Below are 22,478 nucleotides of genomic sequence, written 5' to 3' on the forward strand. Positions count from 1 at the left end.
CTTTTCTTTATTACTCTCCAGTTTGTCTCTTGGTGTCCTTGGGTTCCCACACGTTGAGTAATCATATCTATAGAGGTGACTCCAGTACCTACCTACCTCACTATCCAACCTCGATCTCTCTCTTGAGCTTCAGTCCTGTATCACCAACTGCTCATCAAACATTTCAAAATGTAGATTCTAAAGGCATTTCACTCAATATGTACAATACAGAATTTATTATCTTTTGCCCAAAACCATTCTCCTTATCCTAACTCCTCTTTTTCAGCTAGAGGATACTATAGTCCTTCCTAACAAAGTTTAGCAATCTCAGTCAGGGTCATCCTCAACTCTTCACTCACTCCTTCAAATCTATGTTTAATCAATGGCCAAGACTTGTCAATTCTACCTCTACAACTTGTTTCACATTCACTTCCTTCCTTGAAATCATATACACCAAGACCCTCATCTCCTCTTACACAGACCATTTCAATAGACTCAAAATTAGACCCACTGCATCCACCCCTCCATTTTCTAGTTCATCCTTTAGAGAGCTGGTAGTGTAATATTCCTAAAATATTCCTAATTTATTCCTAAAAAATATTCCTGCTCCAAATCTTCCAGTGACTCCTTATCAGGGGTGTGCTGGAGGCATCTCTAACTGGCTAACTGATTGGTAAACTGTCAACACGAGCACTTACAACTTGGTAATTGCTACAAATCAGGGCTTAATTCATTGTTTGGTTGATTTTCTAAACTTAGAAAGCCACAGAGAAAATATTAGTAAGGCAGATTAAACTTAAAAGTCTGTCTAGCTTAGAGACAGTTGTTAAACATTTACCAGGGAAACCCGGCTGCCTATTATCTCCTAGCATGAACTCCAAATATCTCTGGTATTTGAAGCCCTTAACAAATTGTCAGGATCCTACTTCAACAGCCTTATTATAAATTATGCCCCTTAGCACCCTCTATCATCCAAGGAAACTGTCCTTCTTGCTGTTTTCCAGACATGACATTCTATTTTCCATCTTTGTCTTTGCATAGGCTGTTTCTCATAAGTGGAATGAAACTCCCCTTCACCTCTCACTTGTAGAACCCTTAACTTTCTTAAAAGTTCTGCCCAAATACCACCTCCTACGTTGGCCCTTTTTGATCCCCCAAGCTACTTCTACTTCTCCCCAAATTGCCTTGTAATTTACAAGTAGGACTACATGATTTTTCCCCTACTAGAATGTTAGCTACTTGAAGACAGAGACTGCTTTCAGTGTTGTTTGTTTGTTTTGGTATATATATCTACTGTGCCTTGCAAAGACCTGATACGTAATAGACATTTAATAAACATTTATTGGTGGATTGATTATGCCATATGAACGAATGAGAAAATATTCATCAAGTTGTTCTGGGAGATAGATGTAAGTAAGCAAGAGAGTCCCTGCCCTCAAGCAATTTACAGCTGAATGTAAAGGAGAGCTAGAATGTGAGACAGCATGGAATATATGCATGATATCATGACTTGAAATGGATCAGAAGTGGGTTGTTTTTGTTTGTTTGTTTGTTTGTTTTTGCCTTTCTTTGTATCCCTAGCACCTGAAAATAGTACCTAGGACATAGAAGGCACTTAGTAAATGCTAATTGACTGAGTGAGTGACTGAGTGGTAGCCTGGTTCCAGGAGAGAGGCATAGAGAAGACTTGGAGACAGTTGTACTGAAGAACCAAACTTTCAAAAGATTAGTCAGTGGATTATTTGCAAGAATAGGGCAATGTGGTGGCCTGGAGACAAAGGGTTCAAATCCCACCTCTGGCTGACATCATGGGCTATAATTAAGTAATTACTTAATCTCTCAGTTTATTTTTCATTATCTGCAAAATGTGGACAATATGAGGCCAGCCTCACAAAATTATTAAAATGATCAAGTGAGATAATATGTGAATATATGTTTAATTCATCAGAGAAAAGTAATATTTGATTCTAAAACATAACATGTAGAGATCACTTCTGTCGTATCAACTAGTCAATGACTAATTGAGTGGCAGTACATTGACTAACATGTGGACAGTTAGGCAAGCAGATCTTCCCATTCCAAGAAGCTAAGTTAGAATTTCTGTTATCATGAGGACAATTTAATTTCATGAGAACTTAGACCCAGAAATAGAGAGAAGTGGAAGCTTCTGATTCTATGGAAAGGAACTAAGAGAAAGACAGTTAGTGGGGAGGGAACTGAGAATGTTCAAAGCCTTGTTTCATTGTGATCTGCACTGAAATTCAATGTTTAAATTCTACCCATTTAAAAAATTGTAATGTCTGTATATCCCCCCCCCCCACTCTCTTTTTAAACTTAAGAAATAAATTTTATCACTGCTCCTTGTTTTAATGTAGGTCATTTCTGGGGGAAATGTTCGTTATTTTAAATACTTGTAAATTTCCCTGGTTATACCAAGAGAAAGCCAGATGGGGCCCAGAAGAGAAGCTGGGGACAGTAAGATACCACCAAAGGACACTAGAAGTCAAGCTCTAAGACTCTCACATGGAAGAAAGCGATAGGGGGAAACTCAAAATGTTCTGCTGTTTCTTGTTGTTCAATTGTTTCAGTCATGTCCAACTCTTTGTAACCCTATTTGGAGTGGTTTGCTACATTTCCTTCTCCAGTTCATTTTACAGATGAAGAAACTGAGGCAAATAGGGCTAAGTAATATTCCCAGGATCACATAGGTAGTAAGTATTAGAGGTCACATTTGAAGTTAGGAAGATGAGTGTTCCTGCCTCGACCCGCCCTCCCACTCTAACCATTAAGCCACCCAGTTGCCTCACTATTTTGCTACACTATTATACACATAGTATCTTCCACTGAGAATCAGAACTTTAGTGGCAAGAACACTGAATTTAGAATCAGCAGTTCTTGTGATTCAATTCAATTAATATTTGCTAAGCACCTATTAGGCCCTGAGAGTGCAAAAATCAAAATAAAGTCCCTACTACCAGGGCTCCGGTTCTAACTCTGCTACTCGTTAATTATGTGATATCAGGAAAATAATTTAACTTCTCTGTGTTCTGCTCCCTCATCTACAAAATGAATGGGTTGGACCAACTAATCTCCAAGCTTATTTTGTATTATTCCTCCCTTAGACACTTTCTGCTCTATCCAAACTCACTTTTTCATTCATTCATTACCCCATCTCATCTTGACATTTCCTGCCCTCTATCATTCATTTAAACCAGTACAATCCCTGTTCACTTCTCTGTGTTGAAATCTTTCTCTTCAAGACTAAACTCAAGTATCATCTCCTCTAGAAAGCCTACATTGATTTCTTCAATTAAAAGTATTCTTTCCCTTCTCGTTTTTTTTTTTTTTAAGCACATTGTTGGGACAGAGCCAAGATGGCTGAATGGAAAGATGGACCTGCTCTAGCTCTCCCCCTATAACTGATAAAATACCTGTAAAAATAATTCTAAACAAATTCTAGAGCAGCAGAAGCCATAAAATGATAGAGTGAAAGAGATTTCCAGTCTAAGACAGCCTGGAAGGCTAACAAGGAAGGTCTATCACACCAGGCACGGAGCAAAGTGCAGCCTAACCTTTGCCGTGTGGCATGGACAAGACAGGAGTAGGTTTCAGGGCATGGAATCACGGGTAGCAACTGCCATTTCCAGATTTCTCAACCCACAAATGCCAAAAACAACTTCAAAGGTCAGTAAGAAAGCTCTTTCACCTGGGTGAGAAGGGAGCAGGGTGCAGCCCCAGCCCTGGCCCCAGGGTGACAGCAGCCACTTCCCCAGCAGCTTCCATTTTTGGAGTCTTTGGCCTAAAGACCCTGGGGGAATTGAGCTGTGATCTAGGTCTCAGTTCTGAGTGGAGGTCCTGGGGTGAGGAGGAGCATTGACGTGGTGGAGCTGGTGGAATCCTATTCACAGATCCTGGGCAGAAAAAACCAGATCAGAGTGTAGGTCAAGAGAGGAGTAAATTCCTTCCCCTTGACTGCGCCACCTTGGAGGAACTGAGAACTTACAGGTCCCAAGAGTATACCCTCCACTTGACAAAGGACTCAAAAGTCAAGTAACTGGCTGGGAAAATGCCCCCAAAAGAGGAAAAGACTGTAGAAGGTTACTTTCTCGGTAAAAAGGTATTTTCTTTGATCCTTTCAAATGAGAAAGAACAAAGCATAACATCAGAGGAAGACATCAAAGTCAAGGCTTCTACATCCAAAACCTGCAAAAAAAATATGCAATAGTCTCAGGCCATGGAAGAGCTCGAAAAGGATTTTGAAAATCAAGCAAGAGAGGTGGAGGAAAAATTGGGAAGAGAAATGAGAGCAATGCAAGAAAATCATGAAAAACGAGTCAACAGCTTGCTAAAGGAGACCCCAAAAATGCTGAAGAAAATAACACCTTTAAAAATAGACTAACCCAAATGGCAAAAGAGGTGCAAAAAGCCAATGAGGAGAAGAACGCTTTAAAAATCAGAATTGGCCACATGGAAAAGGAGGTTCAAAAGCTCACTGAAGAAAATAGTTCTTTAAAAATTAGAATGGAGCAGACGGAAGCTAATGACTTTATAAGAAACCAAGAAATTATAAAACAAATGCAAAAGAATGAAAAAATAGAAGACAATATGAAATTTCTCACTGATGAAACAACTGACCTGGAAAATAGATCCAGGAGAGATAATTTAAAAATTGGTCTACCTGAAAACCATGACCAAAAAAGAGCCTAGACATCATCTTCCAAGAAATTATCAAGGAGAACTGCCCTAATATTCTAGAACCAGAGGGTAAGGTGGAAATGGAAAGAATTCACTGCTCACCTCCTGAAAGAGGTCTCCTGAGAAAGATCTCAAAAGGAAAACTCCTAGGAATAATGTGGTCAATTTCCAGAGTTCCCAAGTCAAGGAGAAAATATTATAAGCAGACAGAAAGAAACAATTCAAGTATTGTGGAAATACAATCAGGATAACACAAAATCTAGCAGCTTCTACACTAAAGCACATTGTTTGGATTTCTTCTTTGCCTTTACTACAAGTCACTTTATGCCATACTTACCTGTATGCAAATCTTATCCCTTCATTAGACTTTAAGGTCCTTGAGGTCAGAGGCCCAATCATTTTTCATCTGTACATTCTCAGTGCTTTGTATATGGCCTTACCTTTCTATTTGATTTTCAGCTAACCTTTCTGTATGTGTTGTCTTCCTCCTCTGAATGTGCACTTCTTAAGAACAGGAACTATCTGAATTCTCTATTTGTATTACCATTGCTTAGTGTACTGGTTTGCACGTAATCAGAGTTTAATAAATGTTTCCTTTTCATTTATTCATTCACATAGTAGGCAGAGAATAAATGTTTCTTGAACTGAATTACATCTAAGGTCACTTTCTGTTCTCATAGTCTGTGATTCTATTTAATGTCTCTGAGCCTCAGCTTCCACATTTGTAAAATAGATCCAGATAACTTCCCTGCCTATCTTATACAGGGTTCTTGAGAAGATCAAGTGAGATCATGGATTTACAGCTCTTCAAAACTGTAATGCCTTGAATAAAGATGAGGAATTATTTATACATGTCTTTATCTTTTGGATTAGGTTTCCCCAGACCAATCTGAGTAATAAGATTTGAGGAAAGTGTGTAAAAATATGAAGATCTAATTTAAAGAGTCTTTCCTCATTTTATGTCCCACCAAGTTTCTTCTGTCTCTTTCTTGGTATCCCTGGTTGTCTGCTACTTGATCCATAACCCACTCTACTAGTTGGATGCTATCATGCATTCCCCTATCAGATGAAGTTTTAGTTTGATGATGGCTTCTAAAGAGTAGTCAGAAGACCTTCATTTGAGTCCTTGATAAGCTACTTATTCTCAATATGACTTTGGTCAAGTCACATCTATTTGAGTTTCAACTTTTTAATCCATACTTCAATTTCTTCATCTGTAAAGTGGGGACCATAATTACTACAGATTGTTGTGAGATGCAAGTGAAATAGTGAAACTATTTGGTAACTAAAACAGGGGCTGAAACACAAAGACCAATTATCCCTGGGAAAAATTCCTCTAATTAAGTCACCATTTACAAATGTAGGGAAGTGCTGGATGAAAGAAATATATATTCTAATATGAATCTTCCCAAAGGAAAAAAGGAATGTATTAGAAGCACCTACCCATCTGTCTCCTTGAGGTAGAGAGGTGGTGCAATGGATATAGCACTGGTCTTGGAGTCAAGAAGACCTGAGTTCAAATTTGACCTAAGATACTTACTAACTATATGATCCTGGGCAAGTCATTTAATTTCTGTCTGCCTCAGTTTCCTAAACCATAAGATGGGGATAATAACAGTAGCAACCTCACGGGTTTGTTGTGAGGATCAAATGAGACATATTTGTAAAGTGATTAGCACAGATCCTTGCACATAGTAAGTGCTATATACATGTTTATTCCTTGCTCCTTCCCTCCTGTCCAAAAAAATCTCTAAACTGAAAATAGAGACATGCTTACTCTACTTATCTTTGTATACCCCTGGGCACAGAACACAATGCTCTTCACACAAACAGGCACTTAATACATGTTTTGTTGAATGGATAAACTTGATTTAATAATCAGTTGTTATTGATGTTTCAAAAATCTGATATAATCTCCTTTATCTCTCATAAGTTACAAAAACATTCACTAGATATCATTCATTAGAATTAAATATCCCTTTACCTTGTTGAATTGAATGTTCCCATATCTATTCACATAATTTAATGTAAGTTTTCATAATTACCTTCAAAGAGGAGAATTATTGATCTAATAATTTAAGACAAAATCCAGAAATTCTGTGATAATTCTGAACAAACCCAGAAAGCATCATTAAAGATTTAGCTATGTTGAGCAAGAAACTGAAGATAGGAGAAATGTGAGTGGTATTTTCATGACTGCTGCCTGTGGAAGGCAAGGGATTCAGAAGACAAAGGGAGATTTGTGAAATGAACAGGTGATGTAAGAGAGTATCTGACGATGTGATTGAAATTTCTGGAAAATGCTTTTAAAAATCACAATGCCAGATTTCTGACCAGGAACTGAGGGCACCATGCAAGAGCTTGCAAGTATATAGTTGCCTGGACTCTTTCAAATTAGTAAACAGGGCTTTAAACAGAAAAAAAAAGGGGATAGTATAAACTTCATACGTAGGTCAACCAAACTAGGTATCATAGACCAAAGGTTCTTAACTTGGGTTCTGTCTATGGATGAATTTCAGGGGATCTAAAAATAGGGAAAATAGGGGAAAAAAGAGGGGGAATACATCTTAATTTTCGCTAACCTCTAACTGGAATTTACCATGTCCTTCAATTATAAATATAGGCAACAAACATTAATGAGAAGGTGCCCATGGGTTTCCAAAACAGTCCATAACACAAAAAACAAACAAGATGAAAAACTTTTGAAATAGACAGTAGAAAAAATTAGGAAGGCCAACAATAGAAAAACCAAAAGCTTTATGGTAGGTTAAATCAAAGGAAAGAAGCAGCACTAAAACCTATCTTCTCAAAAGTATACGCATATATGTACCAAGGGAAGAAAAGTAGACTATTGAACTTAATATGAAGCCAAGTTGACTTTGTAAATGTCACTGAAACTGGAGAGGATGACACCCCATGACTGGAATATGATTATATGTTATGCAAAAGGAACAGGGGAGGTTAAGGTGGGTAGTGTTGGAAGATAGACTAGCGAGAAAACACAGGAACCAGAGCAGGAAAGTATTTTAGAAAACATTTAGATAAAAAAATAACATTGGCAGAACTGTAAACAATATGGCATCAGCGTATACTACTGTCTATCTACATGGACCAAGAGATGAAATTGATCAGGATTTTGGAAAATAGATTACAGATCACAGAACTGCCATGGAGATAGGATACAGTTGTATAGTAGGAGAGGAGAGGGGAACTTCATTTATCCAGAATCTCTGGGAGTTCTCTCTCTCTCTTAAAATCAGAACAACCAACAATTGTGTTACTTCCTTAATGATAATTTCGTTCTTTGAACACTGGAGGAACCAACAAGAGGAACATCTATTCTTGATCTTATTGTTGTCAGCAAGAAGGAACTGGTGGCTGATAGAAGGGTAGGGCTGATTGAGTCAACCAAATGATCACCCCAGCACACCTAAATTAACTAACAAGACACTCTATCTGCCTAACCAAGCACCAACATCTTTTTTGAATCAAAGTAATTAAATCATAATATTAAATAATTTCATTAAAGAATCATGATTTTTGAATCAAAATCATTAAACTTCATTATGCCCCATGAATCTTTTATAAAAGAGCAAGTCAGTTTGGAACTTGCCATTCAGATATCTGGCCAGCTTGGTAGTGGAAGCCATTCCTCCCTAGTTCCTTGAGAAGGGAACTAGGAGAGAAGGACCTTGCTCTCATTCCTCCACAGTTTTGTTAGAGGATTTGGAATTTTCCTCAGCATCCTAGCAGTATCCCTAGAACAGCAGTGGCTGGTGGAAACATCCGTATTGGGAGTTGAAGTCAACTAAATACACTGAGGAAACATAGCTTCAGGACTCTCCAAGGAGTCCAATAGAACTAAAGGAAACTCCATGAAGAGACTATAAAGGAGTGAAAATGGGTTCTAGAAAAATGAGTTCGAGTTATGAGTTACCCCTCAAGTTATGAATTAATCCACTCTAACCTACAGTGAGTTTTGAACCACCTGTTCTTAGTATATCATCTTAGTAAATACATTTTTAAAGATAATTAAAGTTCACCGGCTAATTTACAAATGATTATAGTAGAAGCACATTGATTCATGAGATACAAAATTAGAGAAAAATATCATCTTAATCCTTCAACAACCCCACAGCCCCAAGGTAAGATGTTGCTCACTACGGATCCAGAATGCCAGTGTGATTAGGGGATAAGAGACTGAGCTTAGAACATATGCTACAATAGGATGGGAATGATAGAAGTTTTGGAAAGAAGTGATCACACCATCTCAAGTTATATGTTATAGAAAGGAAGTAAAGCTAGACGTAATCTGCTACACTCCCTAGATTGCAAAAGATCTTTATTCATACAAATAAGAGTCTAGATGATTCCTATGATCTTAATTAAAATGTGATCTATTATTATGTAACAGTGATGACCACCATGGAGTATGTGTGAGGGTAGGCCTTCTCCCTGGCTGCTTCTGGGAGACTCCTTCATAAAGAGCATGTACACTAAAGTCTTCTGGTTGATCCCCATATACATTCCTATGCTTGCTCCACCCCCAATTTCTAACAACTGAACCTATATAATACCTGAAAGAAGATTGGCCTCTGAGTCAGGAAGTGTGACCCATTCAGTTGACTTTAAAAGGAGTGACTGTGGAACATGATGAGTCTATTAAAGCCTCTCCCTTGGACTTAATATAAGAGAGTAGGGATCCCTTCCAAACTGTTACCTAAGGTTTCTGCTCAAACATATCAGCAGAAACATGTGCTATGTAAAGAGAGTGAGTTTGAACCTCACTGCCCTGGAGGCATCTTCTGTTTTGTATTCCTTTTCCTGGACATGGTGATCACAAGTGATCACAAGTGATGGGCTTTTTGAGACTGAAGCTGCCCCTGGATTCCTTAGGATTCCTTAGGGTATGGCTTCTGAAACAGCTGCTCACAGGAGAAGATGGCCATTGACGAGTGAAAATGAGCTATGAACGCAAAGCTACCCAGAAGATATGGACCCGAGTGAATATCTTGGACAGCAGATACAAAGTCAAAATGAAGAGACTGTTATTTGTATCATGTTTTAAGTATTTGTTCACTTCAGGGGTGGGGAACCTGCAGCCTCAAGGTTACATGTGGCCTTCTGGGTCCTCGGCTGTGGCCTTTTGACTGAGTCCAAATTTTACAGAACAAATTCTTTTATTAAAGGGATTTGTTCTATGAAGTTTGGATTCAGTCAAAGGGCCACACTAGAGGACCTAGAGGACCACATGTAGCCTCAATGCCACAGGTTCCCCACCCCTGGTCCATGTGTACTAGTGAGTCATTTATGTTTAAGCATTGTTATGTGGTGAAAGATATAATTGTTATATTGTAACCTCATCTATTTGTACACTGAGTATCTTTCTCGAAGGGATCTTTAATCCTTTCTGAGGAAACGCTAAACATGAGCCAAACCTAAGGTCTGTTTTGGAGATTGTTCCTAGGGTCTGATTCTGGGGTGATAGGAGCTTAATGAGAAAGAAAGTGAGAGAAGAACTTCAATTCCCCCTTTGGGGCCACAGTTCTTCAGAAATGAGCTCACGGGTCCATATGAGCACGAGAGTTAAAGTGCTTTATGCAAGAGGGCATCTCCACCCTTGGGGTACAAGTCTTTATATTAATATTATAATATAATCTCCTACCACCCTGCCCCCCAAAAGAAAACCTTATTTCTTATGACTCCTTTCAAAAAGTCCAACCATGATGAACTATGGCTAAGCTGACCATCCGTAAAAACCCAATGATAAGCAAATGCACACACAAAAACAGCCATGCTGGAATGAGACTTTTAGATTCTGACAGCTCTGTGGAGCCTACACCAAAGCCAGAAACTTTTCCCCCTGCATATCTATGGAACACATCCAAACTCGAATTCCTTCTTGGTAACTGAAAGCACAGATGGTCTAGTCTCAGAATATTCCTTTTTTGTAACTCTTGTGGTTTCAAACCCTAGTGGTAAATGCAGATCTAAAAACATCACGACTCTAATTCTATGTTCAGAATATCTAATGGAGTCAGTAGACGCTCTGTGTTTGTGTGTGAGCCTGTCTGCATGTGCAGGAGCACATGCTTAAACAAAGGGAGTGGAATTTCATTTTGTCTTTGAGTAATTCAGATCCTAGCTAGTTCAATGCTTAGTTCAGTCAGAATGGGAACACTCTCAAACTCTCAAAGACATTTGTAACTTTTCTCAAAAATAGGAGTAGTAGCATTTGCATGGCTTACAAAGCAGTAGATTTAGTCACCAAATCTTAGAATTAATTGGAGATGACTTCAGTGGCTATATCATCCAACCCGTACCCAAACAAGAAGCCCCTTTATTATGTACCTCGCAATAATATATCCAATGAAGTCATCTATAATATGCATGAGAAGGTATGTTAATCTGACAAGGTTATCCAGCCTTGCTTGACGACTTCCATTAAAGAGATCCCTTTATTTATTTATTTTTTTAGACTGGGTCTCCCTATCTAGCCTAGCAGATCCTCAAGGGCCTAACCCCAATATTAACCAACACAAAACCTTCACTCGGCTCTGTTTCTGCTAACCTGGACTGGTTCACCCCTCTATAGGCAGCCTGATGGCCCTCCACTCTCCAGGGTCCACCATAATGACATCAGAATTAGTGCATATGCCCTGCAAGCCTTAAGCCTACTACAGAACTCCCAAACTCAAGGGATCCATCAGCCTAGGCCTCTTCCAACAAGAGGGATTACAGGAACAGGTCCCTATGTCTGACTGGGACCCACTACTTCTTAAGCAGCCCCTTCTAACTTCTGGACAACTCTAATTACTAAGAGTCAGAGGACCTGGGTATGAATTCCAGTTCTGTTATCTACTATTGATGTGACCTTGGGCAAATCACTTCTCTTTGAACCTCATGTACTCTTCTGTTTAATTGGATCATAAGATTATAGATTCCTTAGAAGACATCCAGTTCACATTTCACACATGTGGAAACCGAGGCCAAGAGAGCTGACTTTCCCCCAAATCTCATAAGCAGCAAGTGCCAGAGACAAGATTTGAATCCAGATCTTCTGATTTCAAATTCAGTGCATTTTCTATTGTGCTTCTTCCAGATGGACCCACTTAGATCTAAACATTATGATCATCCCCAGGGGCTTGAGGGATGTTAGTCAATTTGCCCACCACCCTACAATCATAGATCTAGAATCCAATTCTCTAATTTTGTAGATGAGGGACCTAAGGCCCACAGAGATTAAATGACTTGCCCGGAATTATACAGTTATTGAGTTTCCCAGGCAGAATAAAAACCCAGGTCTTTCTGACTCCAAGGCCAGCATTCTATCTACTGTACCATGTTGCCTCTCAATCAAAATGTTTTTGATGGTCCAACAGGATTTGCTTTGACAAAAAAAAGAAGAGTTTTGACACCTTGGGTCAAGATAATGAAGACTCTGAGTGAAAACAGTGAGTTAAAAATAATGTCCCCTTACACTTTGGCCATAGTCTGACTCTGTAATCACAAGTTTTTGAAGGTAGCCTAGCACAATTTCCTAAGCTGGTAATTAAAACTTTCTTTGCAGTTTCTGGAACCCTGACACATATAACATCTTCACCACAGGTAGAGTAAGGAACTTATAACTGTCTTTTGGATTCCCCACTTGACCTAAAATAGATTTTATACCAACATGCAAGATCTTCCTTCCAAAACCAAGGTCACTCTCCTGTACTTACAGTGTTGGTTCCCAGTAAAAGTGTATCTTGGCAAATTTTCCCTACTCTGAAGAGGCAGCATTTAGTCACGTTGTATAGCCATATACTCATTATGATGCATCTGTACATATGGAATAAATATGGCATTTTTGAGGGCCATGGCTTACCACAATGACCTTACAAAGAAACTATTTTACAAATGGTAATAAGATCAGTCTTCTACAAAAATGAAGGGAGAACACAGAATTATAGGATCACACATTTAAAGCTGGAAGGGACCTTAGGGGCCATTTTGTCTATACACATATTTTACATGTAACCTGGGTTTGTCTGGGCCTGTCTAGATCATCAAACATAGAATCACCCTAAGAAGACTTTGGAGCATGACCAGATTACCTAATATGGAGGCCTCTGCATTCCCTACAACACAGGCAGGGGTACCTTCCATTGATTGGCTGCCTTCAGCTTTAAAACTGGTGAAACTGAGCCAGTTGCTCTCTTTTTGACTCTTAGAATGAAGATCCCAGTTCACCCACAGCACCAGAGCCATGAACTGAACCAATGAGAGGGGAAGGACTTTCTTCCCTTGCTCTCCCTCTTTTATCCCAGCTCTGAGAAATGTGCCTAGGGATGTTTGTTTTTATTCTTCAATGTTTGTCCTCAATTTTAGGTGCCAGGGATGATCCCTATGGAACTGAGGCTCAAGTCATGATAGGATTGGAACTAGGATTGCAGGTGGGATGGAGCAGCCAGCCAGTTTGTCACAGAAGCTCTAAGAAGTCAGGGTGTTGGGGACTTGAGCCCAGGGAGTGGTTTTGGACTTGAAAGTGGGACTATGTATAATAGACTGTTAGGATATTAACCTAATCTCCTTCTCACCCACCCCTACCCCTACCCATTACCCCTTCCCCTCCAGACTCAAGTACAAAGCATATGCTTCCCACATGCTAGGGGAAAAAGTTTGCATATTTGTGAATATATTTTTGCAATAAATATTTCCTTGTAATAGTTAATATGATTGTTAGTGGCTAAATGGACACGGGGTACAGCAGATCACTCCTATCTTGGGAGACGCACCATCAGTGAGAGGCTAGAGCCATTCACAGATATCTTAGACATCCCTTAAACTCCTTAAAGGTATCAGAGAACCTTGGGGTTGGAGTGAAATCTATCCTACCTGGCCTTCCAAGTAGTGAGAATACATTGTTACAGTGAGGCTACATTTGTTATCAGGAAAGGAAGGCTTGGAGAGGCTGTGAATTGCCTAAGACAAACAATGCTAGTAAGTCAAATAGCTGAAATTCAATCTTAGGTGATATGATAGCTACAGCATGGTTGTTGAAGTCAGGAAGACTGGAGTTCAAATTCTGCCTTAAACACTTATTAGCTGTATGACCCTAGGCAAGTCACTTAACCTCTATCTGCTTCATTTTCCTAAAGTGTAAACTGAGGATAATCCTAGCCCCTAACTCAGGGGGTTATCATGAGGATCAAATAAGCTAACATACGTAAAATACTTTACAAACCTCAAAGTGCTAGATGATAGCTAGTAGGAACAGCAGCAGCAGCAGCAGCAGCAGCAGCAGTAGTAGTAGTAGCAGCAGCAGCAGCAGCAGCAGCAGCAGCAGCAGTAATAGCAGTATCCAAGTTCAGATCTTTTTCCAGGATGGAATATGTTTATCTAAACTAATGTTTAACAATGTTTGCTGAAGTCAACATGTCTCCTATCCTTTCACCCCTTTCCAGTTAGTCACTGAGGTCTTTCCTTTCCTCTTCCTTAGCAATTATTATATTTACATTCCAATTCCTAATTCCCTCACCATTTCAACCACTCATGGTCAACTCATCATTATCACTTGCCTGAAATAATGTAATCAATAATCTCCTATTTTCCCTTGCCATCCCCTTGCCATCCCCAGCTTCTGTCCTATACAGTGAAAATCCTGTCTCTTGTTCATGGCTGTGTGAGTTGGGGTAAGTCACTTGGCCATCATTGTCCTTCCGGTCTCCTTAACTATAAAATAAAGGGGCTGGACTACCTGACCTCTGACTCTATGATCTCTCTTCTATTCATCCTATACATTCCTGTCAAATTTCTGATTGAATTACTTCTCCCTCAGAAAGCATTCAATGTCTCCTTATTGCCTACTAAAGAAAGTTTAAACCCATAATGTTCAATACCATCCCCAACCCCAACTTGGCTCCATCCATCCATAATGTAATGAACTCTGATTAGAATCAAGGGGAGCTGGATTGGAATCTTGATTGGGCTGCTTTCTATTTATGTGGATTTAGGCAAATTTGAGGGTTTTGGTTACTTATAAAATGAAGGGGCTGAGCTGAATAAACTCTAAAGTTTAATGAGGTGGTACAGCGCTGGGCCTGGAGCCAGGAAGGCTCCAGACACTTGCTAACTGTGTGACCCTGGGCAAGTCACTTAATCTGTTTGCTCAATTACCTTAACTGTAAAATGGAGATCATAACAGCACCTACTTTGAAGGATTATTGTGAGGATCAAGTGAGATAATATTTGTAAAGTGCTTAACCCAGTGCCTGAGACATAGCTGACACCTTCCTCCCTCTCTGTATGTATATGTATATAAATATAATACATGTACTTTTTCTAAGATAGTCCATTTTAAGCATTTTGTCCTATATTGGGGTTGATACACATATAGAGTATAGCCAAAGATGGCAGGATTATCAGCTCTTTTTTTAGGTTGCAGCTCAGAATTTACTGAATCCATCTGACATTCATTTTTAACTCTCTGTCTCTGTCTCTCTCTGTCTCTCTCTGTCTCTGACTTTGTCTCTCTTTCCCTCCTTGTCTCTTCCTGTAAAGCTGGAAGCTATTCCAAGCTTCACTCCCTATTTAGAAAGAGGCGAACAGTGTCAAAAAATGATAAAGCTGGTGGGGTTTGGATTCAGGGCTCCCTTAGCCTCCTTCTTTGTCTTCCTCTGTCTCTTTTGAATTTCCCTTTGTCTCAGGGATGCTGTGGCTAGGGATAACCTCCCAAATTTCTAAGAACTAAAGAATTTGTAGTATTAGTGATAGATAATAGCTTCCTATTATTCCCTTCTGAATAAAATTTACATTTTAACAAGGGCTTTCCATGCTTAGATTCAAAGGTACTAATTTGTGTAGGAATTTCCAAAAGGTTACTGAATCAGATAGTTCTGAATGAAGTGCTTTCTGTAGTTCTAGAGTAGGGATATGCTGGAGCTAGTTCTAACCAGATGGTGAGAGTTGATTGTTAAATTTTCAGTATGCTGGCAAAATGTTAATAATGCAAATTAACCTTGAAAGTGGATCCAGTATACTACCTCCTTCCCCACCTGGTTGTACTTAAGTATTTACCACCATATTTCTCTATGTACTTGAGATTTGAACTTAGGTCTATTTAACTCCAAAGTCAGTGTTATTTTCCACCCCCCCACCCCCCTCTATGTTGCTTTACTAAAGGCTGAATATGAAGTGGCCAGATTCCCTTAGTTCTCCTGGTATAGGCATATATTTCTTCACTTTATTCCATTTGAAATATGCTGAAGTTAAAAACAAAACATTATTGGGTAAATAAGAGGGAATATATGATCAAAAAGAAAGTACAAAGCTGTACAAAGGTATAAAGTTCTTTGTCCATTTATACCCTGTCCAATCTTGCTTGGGAGGCTTGTTTCCTTACCTGTAAAAACAGCACTGAAATAGAGGGTATCATCCCAATGAAGCTGAGATGTGCAGAATACTCCACATTAAGGAGTAAGGAAATTCTTACAAAGAGTTCATAGGTGAAGAGATCAAAGGAATCTCAGAAGTCATAGAATAAGCAAAGACCCAGAGAGGTTAGTAATTTGCCCAAAGTCACAAAGTTAGCAGGCACCAGAAGCAAGATTTGAACCCAATTCTTCTGACTGTAAGGCCAAAGATCGTGTCACTGTATCACAAACGAGGCTCAGTTTTGTCGTCCCCTTCCCACATTACAGATATTCATAATTGGTGGCAGGTGGTTTAAAAAAAATCCCAGTTCAATAAAACAGTAAAACAAAGAAAATCCCAGGCGGTACTAGTTTGACCTGTCTTCTAAGACTGTTTCAAAATTACTTGGGTACTTCAGCAACTAACCTCTGGGATGGGGCCTGAGATAGATCTTACATTGAATTACACTTCAGAGAGAACAGTATTCCCTTTACTGGGGTCCTATTACAATGTGTCATCATGGTCTGGAGGGAATTCTGGAGTTTTGAAGGCTACGCCAACAGAATGCAAGGTCTGGTAGTCACCTTCCCCCACCCCAGAATGGAACACTCCCCAGGATGAGCCTAAGTATACGTATCTGTTGTCTAAGGCCCAGCATAGAGAACCTCAAATGGGCACATCATCAGACTGTCTATTAGGAATATGTACATGTATATATATACATATGAATTTGCATATAAAATGTACAAGTATATATAGACATACATAGACACACATTATATACATGTGTGTATGGGTAATAAATATATGTATACAGGTTATAACAATCTAAAGATTAGATTTCATTACAGCACAGAGGAATGACAACCCAACTCATTGGTGCAGGGAGGATCCACATCACTGAACTCGTATGATGTCTTCTGAGATACTGAAGTAAATGAACAGGGACAACGTATGAAAACATAGTTTAAGTGTATTCATATTTGTCATTATCCATTGTGGGTCTCATGATGTTGACTGACAGAAAACCATAGGTAGATATTTAGCTTTTGGTGGTCATTCAGGTTTAATAAAAGTATAGCGTCTTTGGTGGGCAGAGGAATTTCAAAGGCTATGATGCTTACCTTTCTCTAGGAGAGGAGGCAGAAGGGCAGATGGGCAGGCAGCGGGAGCATCGTTCTGAACCACTGAAAGGAAAAGAAGAGAAAGTGTTGTAATAGAATGGTTGAAAGATTTCCTTACTCCCATTATCAGGAGCATTTCAGCACTGAATAAACTTTTTTGGCCATAACAGCTGAGAGGAGTAACAGACCCTAAGTTAGCTGAATGAATGTCAGTTTAGATCTTTAAGATGTGAGAGGGATATCTCAAACCTGAAACCCCAATTAATGAAACCAGCAAGATTCTCTTCACCTTGATAGCTTTGGCAAATGAGAATGCCTCTTTCACTGAAACATAGAATCCTTCAGTCAGTCAAAGGTACAAACAATTCTTAAGCAACTCTATTGAATCAATCAATGAAAGGTGTAAACTAGTTGCAGATAATTCCCAGGTACCTTTATTGAATCAATCAGTCAAAGGCATAAATAATTGTTGGGTACTTTTGTCGATTTGTTTAATCTAAGCTAAGAAGTAGGTAGGAATTGAATGAAGTCACGTTAAGCCACAGATTACGTCACATAGGACATATGATGGTGGTTGACTGAAGGAAATCTCTCAAGGTCAACATATAAGCACACTAGCTTTATTCCTCTGACATGAAGATTATCATGTACTGTCATTAGAATATTTTTTTCCTTAGTAGAGCTGACATATCGAGTGAGTCACCGTCTTCCCCATGTCTCCTTATGTGTATAAGTTGGATGGCCAGGCATGGGATATATTCAGGTCTACAACTGCCTCAATTATTTCTCCACCAGGTTGACAGGATCTTGTATATCTCTCCATAATATCTAGTTCTCTCCTTTACTTGTGAAATAAGACAAAGAGTAGATGGGCTTAACTTACCCAAGAATTATTTTCATTATCCCTTAGAGTGAATTTCGAGATTGTAAGTTCTGAGGTCATGTACATTCAAGAAGAGGAGGTTGAAATACTAACTTTGTAGATTGCCTGAATGCCTTAGAAAATATCGGCTGAATGCATATATACTATTGGGCACCCAGGTAGCACAATGGACATAGTGCCAGGTCTGGAGTTAGGAATAACTGATTTCAAATCCAGCCTCGGAAGCTTTCTAGCTATGTGGCCCTGAGTAAGCTGCGTAACCTCTCTTTTTGCCTTAATTCACTGGAGAAGGAAATGGTAAATCATTCCAGTTTTTTTGCCAAGAAAGTCCCACGGGCATTATGGTCTACTTGGTTACAAAGAGTCAGACACAGCTCAACAACAGGCAAGGTTATGAGAGGCTCATCACCTGCCAATTATAAATGTTTGTTGAATATATGAATGTGTGCTTAGCAAAAGGAAGTTGAGAGACTATTGGCCCTTTCTAGAAACCAACATTTTACATTTCCTACTTAAAACCAAATGTACTTCCTCACTTCCAGTCAGCACACAGCTGCAGATTGAATGAGTTCAGCGCCAACCTTCAAAGGACAGACAATCCCTGACCCACTGAAGTCAGAAGAATTTTAGCATTTTCCCACCACAAAAGCCACTCCTCACATTTCTATTGTGTCTTCGCGGCTGTGCCCTGAACTTTGAGAACGCTTCTCTTCTTAGTTCTCACAGTTTGGGGGCACACCTGCAGAGTGACTGACTGGGGTGGGAGAGGGTTCTGAAAATACCTTCATTTGCATGAATTTTTGTTCAGTGTTGCCCCTCTGTCTTTGGTAAAGTTCCAGGGCCAAATGAGGCTTCCTGTTGTCCTTCAGCAAGCACAAAACCAGCTGCCTCTAGAAAGGCAGCATGGTAGAATAGAAAGAACACTGGATTTGGAGTCTGGACTTGCGTTCTAATGCTGGTTTCCCTATCTGGGTGAACCTGAATAATCAATTGACTTCTTTGGGCCTCAGTTTCTTTGTCTAAAAAAAAATAACAATTGGACTCCCTAAAGTCTCTTGTAGATTTAAACTTATTATTCAAACTCTCTAGCTTAAGATCTAAGTGTTCTCTGTTCTTTCTTACCTCCCTTCTCTCCTCTCTCATTTTTCATTCCTCTACCAGGTAGTTACCATGTTCAAGGCACTGGGGGTACAAAACCAAAACTGTCCTTGCCTAACTTCTCTACCTCTCCATATTCTCCTGCTTGTCTCCCAAGACCCAACTCAAATCTTACTTCCCCCTAAAAGAAAATGATAATATCTAGAGCTAGCGTGAGCGCCAGACAAAATGCAGTGCAATTTCCTTATTTTATAGATGAAGAGGCCAAGGAAAAAAGAAATTTAATGATGTGTCTAATGTCATACAGGTAGTAAAGTAGACAGAATTCAAAACCAGTTCCTCTGGTTTTAACCTGGTGATTCCACTATCCCATCTTGCCTTTTACCGGAGTTGGAATCAGAAGAAGGAAAGAAAGACAAAAATCAGCATTTGTTAAGCACCTACTAAGAGCTAAACATTGGGTTAAGCACCTTATAAATATTTCATTTGATCCTTACAACAACCCATTTTACAACTGAGTAAAGAGGCAGAAGTTAAATAACTTGCCCAGTTAATAACTCTCTCAGTCTGAATTTGAACTCCGGTCTTCCTAACTCTTTATTGAACAATTGCCTAACTCTCTATTCACTGTACTACTTAGGGCAAAGGGCCTAGACTTGAAACCTGGCTCTACTACATACTATCTGTGTGACCTTGGACAAACTATATGACCTCTATGGACCTTGGTTTTCTTGTCTGTTGCATAAGCACCCTCTCATTTTACATATGAAGAAACTGAGGCCCAAAGAGCTGAAATTACTTTTCTAAGATCATATGGCTAATAATCATTCCATTCAGTTATCAATGCCGTGTCTGAGAGCTTTTCACAATGGGAGGACTAGTGTCACAGAGTGTTCAAACATCCCATGGATTTTGTGAAGATGGATCTTACAAGATACACATCTGGAAATTTCCCATCCATGGCCTTACTGCCCCAGCCTGACCCAACAGAGAAGATTCTGTCAAAGTAGCAGTTACATAGAACTGGATGAAAGAGAGTGCTCCTGGGGGTTCGTTTGGTAGTGGGTACAGTGAGCACCTCAGTCAGGCTTTTGGCGAGTCTTACCGAGCTGATGTAATGTCTTGGTCTGATTCCTCCTTCCTATCACAGCCTCTTCTCCCTCCCCTCCACCTACACATCCCACTGAGCATCTCAGAAAGAAGTCATTCTTTTTGCAGATAGGATTTCACCTGGCTATTTCCTAACTCTGGACAAAAAAAAGAAAACTCTGAGTCACATAAAGAAATATTGAGTCCAGGTTAGGGGAAAAATACTAATGAGAAGATATAAAGGCTTTAGAATCAGAAGAGACCTTAAAAAGCAACTTGTTCAGGCTCTTTTACAGATCTGGGAACAGAGGCCTAGAGTTACACAGGAGTAAGTAAAAGAGCTAGAATTTGGACGCTGGTCATTTGACTCTTGACTCAGGGTTTTTAGCACTATTCTAGGGTCCCTCTGGGCAAGTAGAGGTCCAATGAGCAGTGGTCTGATCTAATCTTCTTGTCTATATTATTCTAAAGAAATTAATTTTTTTCTCCTTATTTCAATGAGTAAAAGAGAGAGGGGGCAAGAAAACTATAAATGGAACATTCTTCCTACCACCCCCAGTCTCCCACTGAGATCATCTAATTACATAGGCCAAGTCTTCTTTGCCCAAAATAATTTGAGACTCTGCAAGAAAAGGCATCCAGCTCAGACTGAAGGGTTGTGTGCAAAGGATGACCACCTGCAGGCCAAGCCCACTGAGCTTGACAGATTTTAACTCTGAAACACACAAGCACACACAGCTGCTAGGGCCTTCCTCTCTGAGATTATCTTCCATCTAGTCCATATATATCATGTACGTAACTGGTTATTTGTGTACAACACACAGGGACTGTTTTTGCCTTTCTTTGTATTCTCAGTTCCCAGAACAGTGTCTAACACGAAGCAAGGGCTTAATAAATGCTTACTGATTAATTGGTTTACATACATACATATGCATACACATACATACATAAAGAGAAGGAAGCAAAGACCTCATTGAGCTCTCAATCAGCCCAACCAAAGGCCTAATTTCATACAGGAAGTTTTGGCTTCTTGGGTCATACTGAAAAGTCATACTGAATCTACATGGTGTATTCCAACTCTGTGACTTGGCAGCTACAAAAAGCTAATCATGCGCAAGGTAGGAGGGAGAGAGACAGAGGAAAGCAAAAGCTAGGTGTCCAGGCACTGCTACACGCACGTAAGGAAAACCATTTCTGCAATGTTCAGTGTAAAAAAGACTATACTAGGTGCTAGTCATCAAGGGATACATAAATCAATGAGACAGTCTGTGTCCTTAAATATGGTGTGCTAAGATACACACACACACACACACACACACACACACACACACACACACACACACTATGGTCTAACTCATTAGACTATAATGATAATCAAGTCAATTAATATACATGACGTTCTCTTCTCTTGTGACATCATAGAAAGATGTTGGATTCAGAGTTAGAACACCAAAGCTGGCTCTGACATTTTTACTTGCCCGACCTTGGGCAAGTCACTTTTCCCTGCATCTTAGTGTCCTTGTCTGTAAAATGAAGAAGCTGAATGAGGTAGCTTTTAGAGCAGGAGTTCTTAATCTGGAGTCCATTATACCAACAACCACATGGATAGATTTTAGGGAGTCATATGTGCAAAGCATTTTGTAAACCTTAAAGTGCTATATTACTAATGTTAGATATTTTCATTTGAGATTAGCTAGTAGCATGGTAGATAGAATGTTGGGCCTGGAGTCAGGAAGACTTGAGTTCAAATCTAGCCCCAGATACTTACTAGCTGTGTAACCCTGGGTAAGTCATTTAACCCTGTTTGCCTCAGTTTCCTTATCTGTAAAATGGGGATATTAATAGCACCTACTTCTCATGGTTGTGGTGAGATCAAATGAGATAGTAATGGTAAAGTGTTTAGCCCAGTGCCTGGCACATATCAGGTACTACATAAGTAATATTACTGTTGTTATGTCTACCACAACAGAATATGAGTTCTATAAGGGCAGTGAGAGTTTCGATTTTTTTGTTTTGTACCCTGAACCCAGCACATTGCCTGGTACATAGTAGGCCCCAAATGTTTAGGGACTGATAGATATATTCCCTGAGGTCGAAGATATTCCCATTGCAGGGGCATCAGAAGAGACAGTTTTCAGGAAATCTGTGCTTGGGAATGATGTGGACAAGGCAGGTGGACCTGACAGGGGAATTATGGAATGAGCAGGGAAAAGGGA

The 22,478-nt window shown here is 39.5% G+C and overlaps 1 protein-coding gene across 1 annotated transcript in view; it reads right to left on the reverse strand.

Moving 5' to 3' along the window:
• TG (thyroglobulin) overlaps positions 1–22,478 on the reverse strand; it is a 366,261-nt gene that overhangs the window by 184,278 nt on the left and 159,505 nt on the right. The window contains exon 35 of the mRNA XM_072606558.1: positions 17,193–17,255. Coding sequence (XP_072462659.1) covers positions 17,193–17,255 — 63 coding nt within the window. The remainder of the gene's footprint in view (positions 1–17,192; positions 17,256–22,478) is intronic.

This window comes from Notamacropus eugenii, chromosome 4 (assembly GCF_028372415.1).
Source record: "Notamacropus eugenii isolate mMacEug1 chromosome 4, mMacEug1.pri_v2, whole genome shotgun sequence".
Taxonomy (NCBI): Eukaryota; Metazoa; Chordata; class Mammalia; order Diprotodontia; family Macropodidae; genus Notamacropus; species Notamacropus eugenii.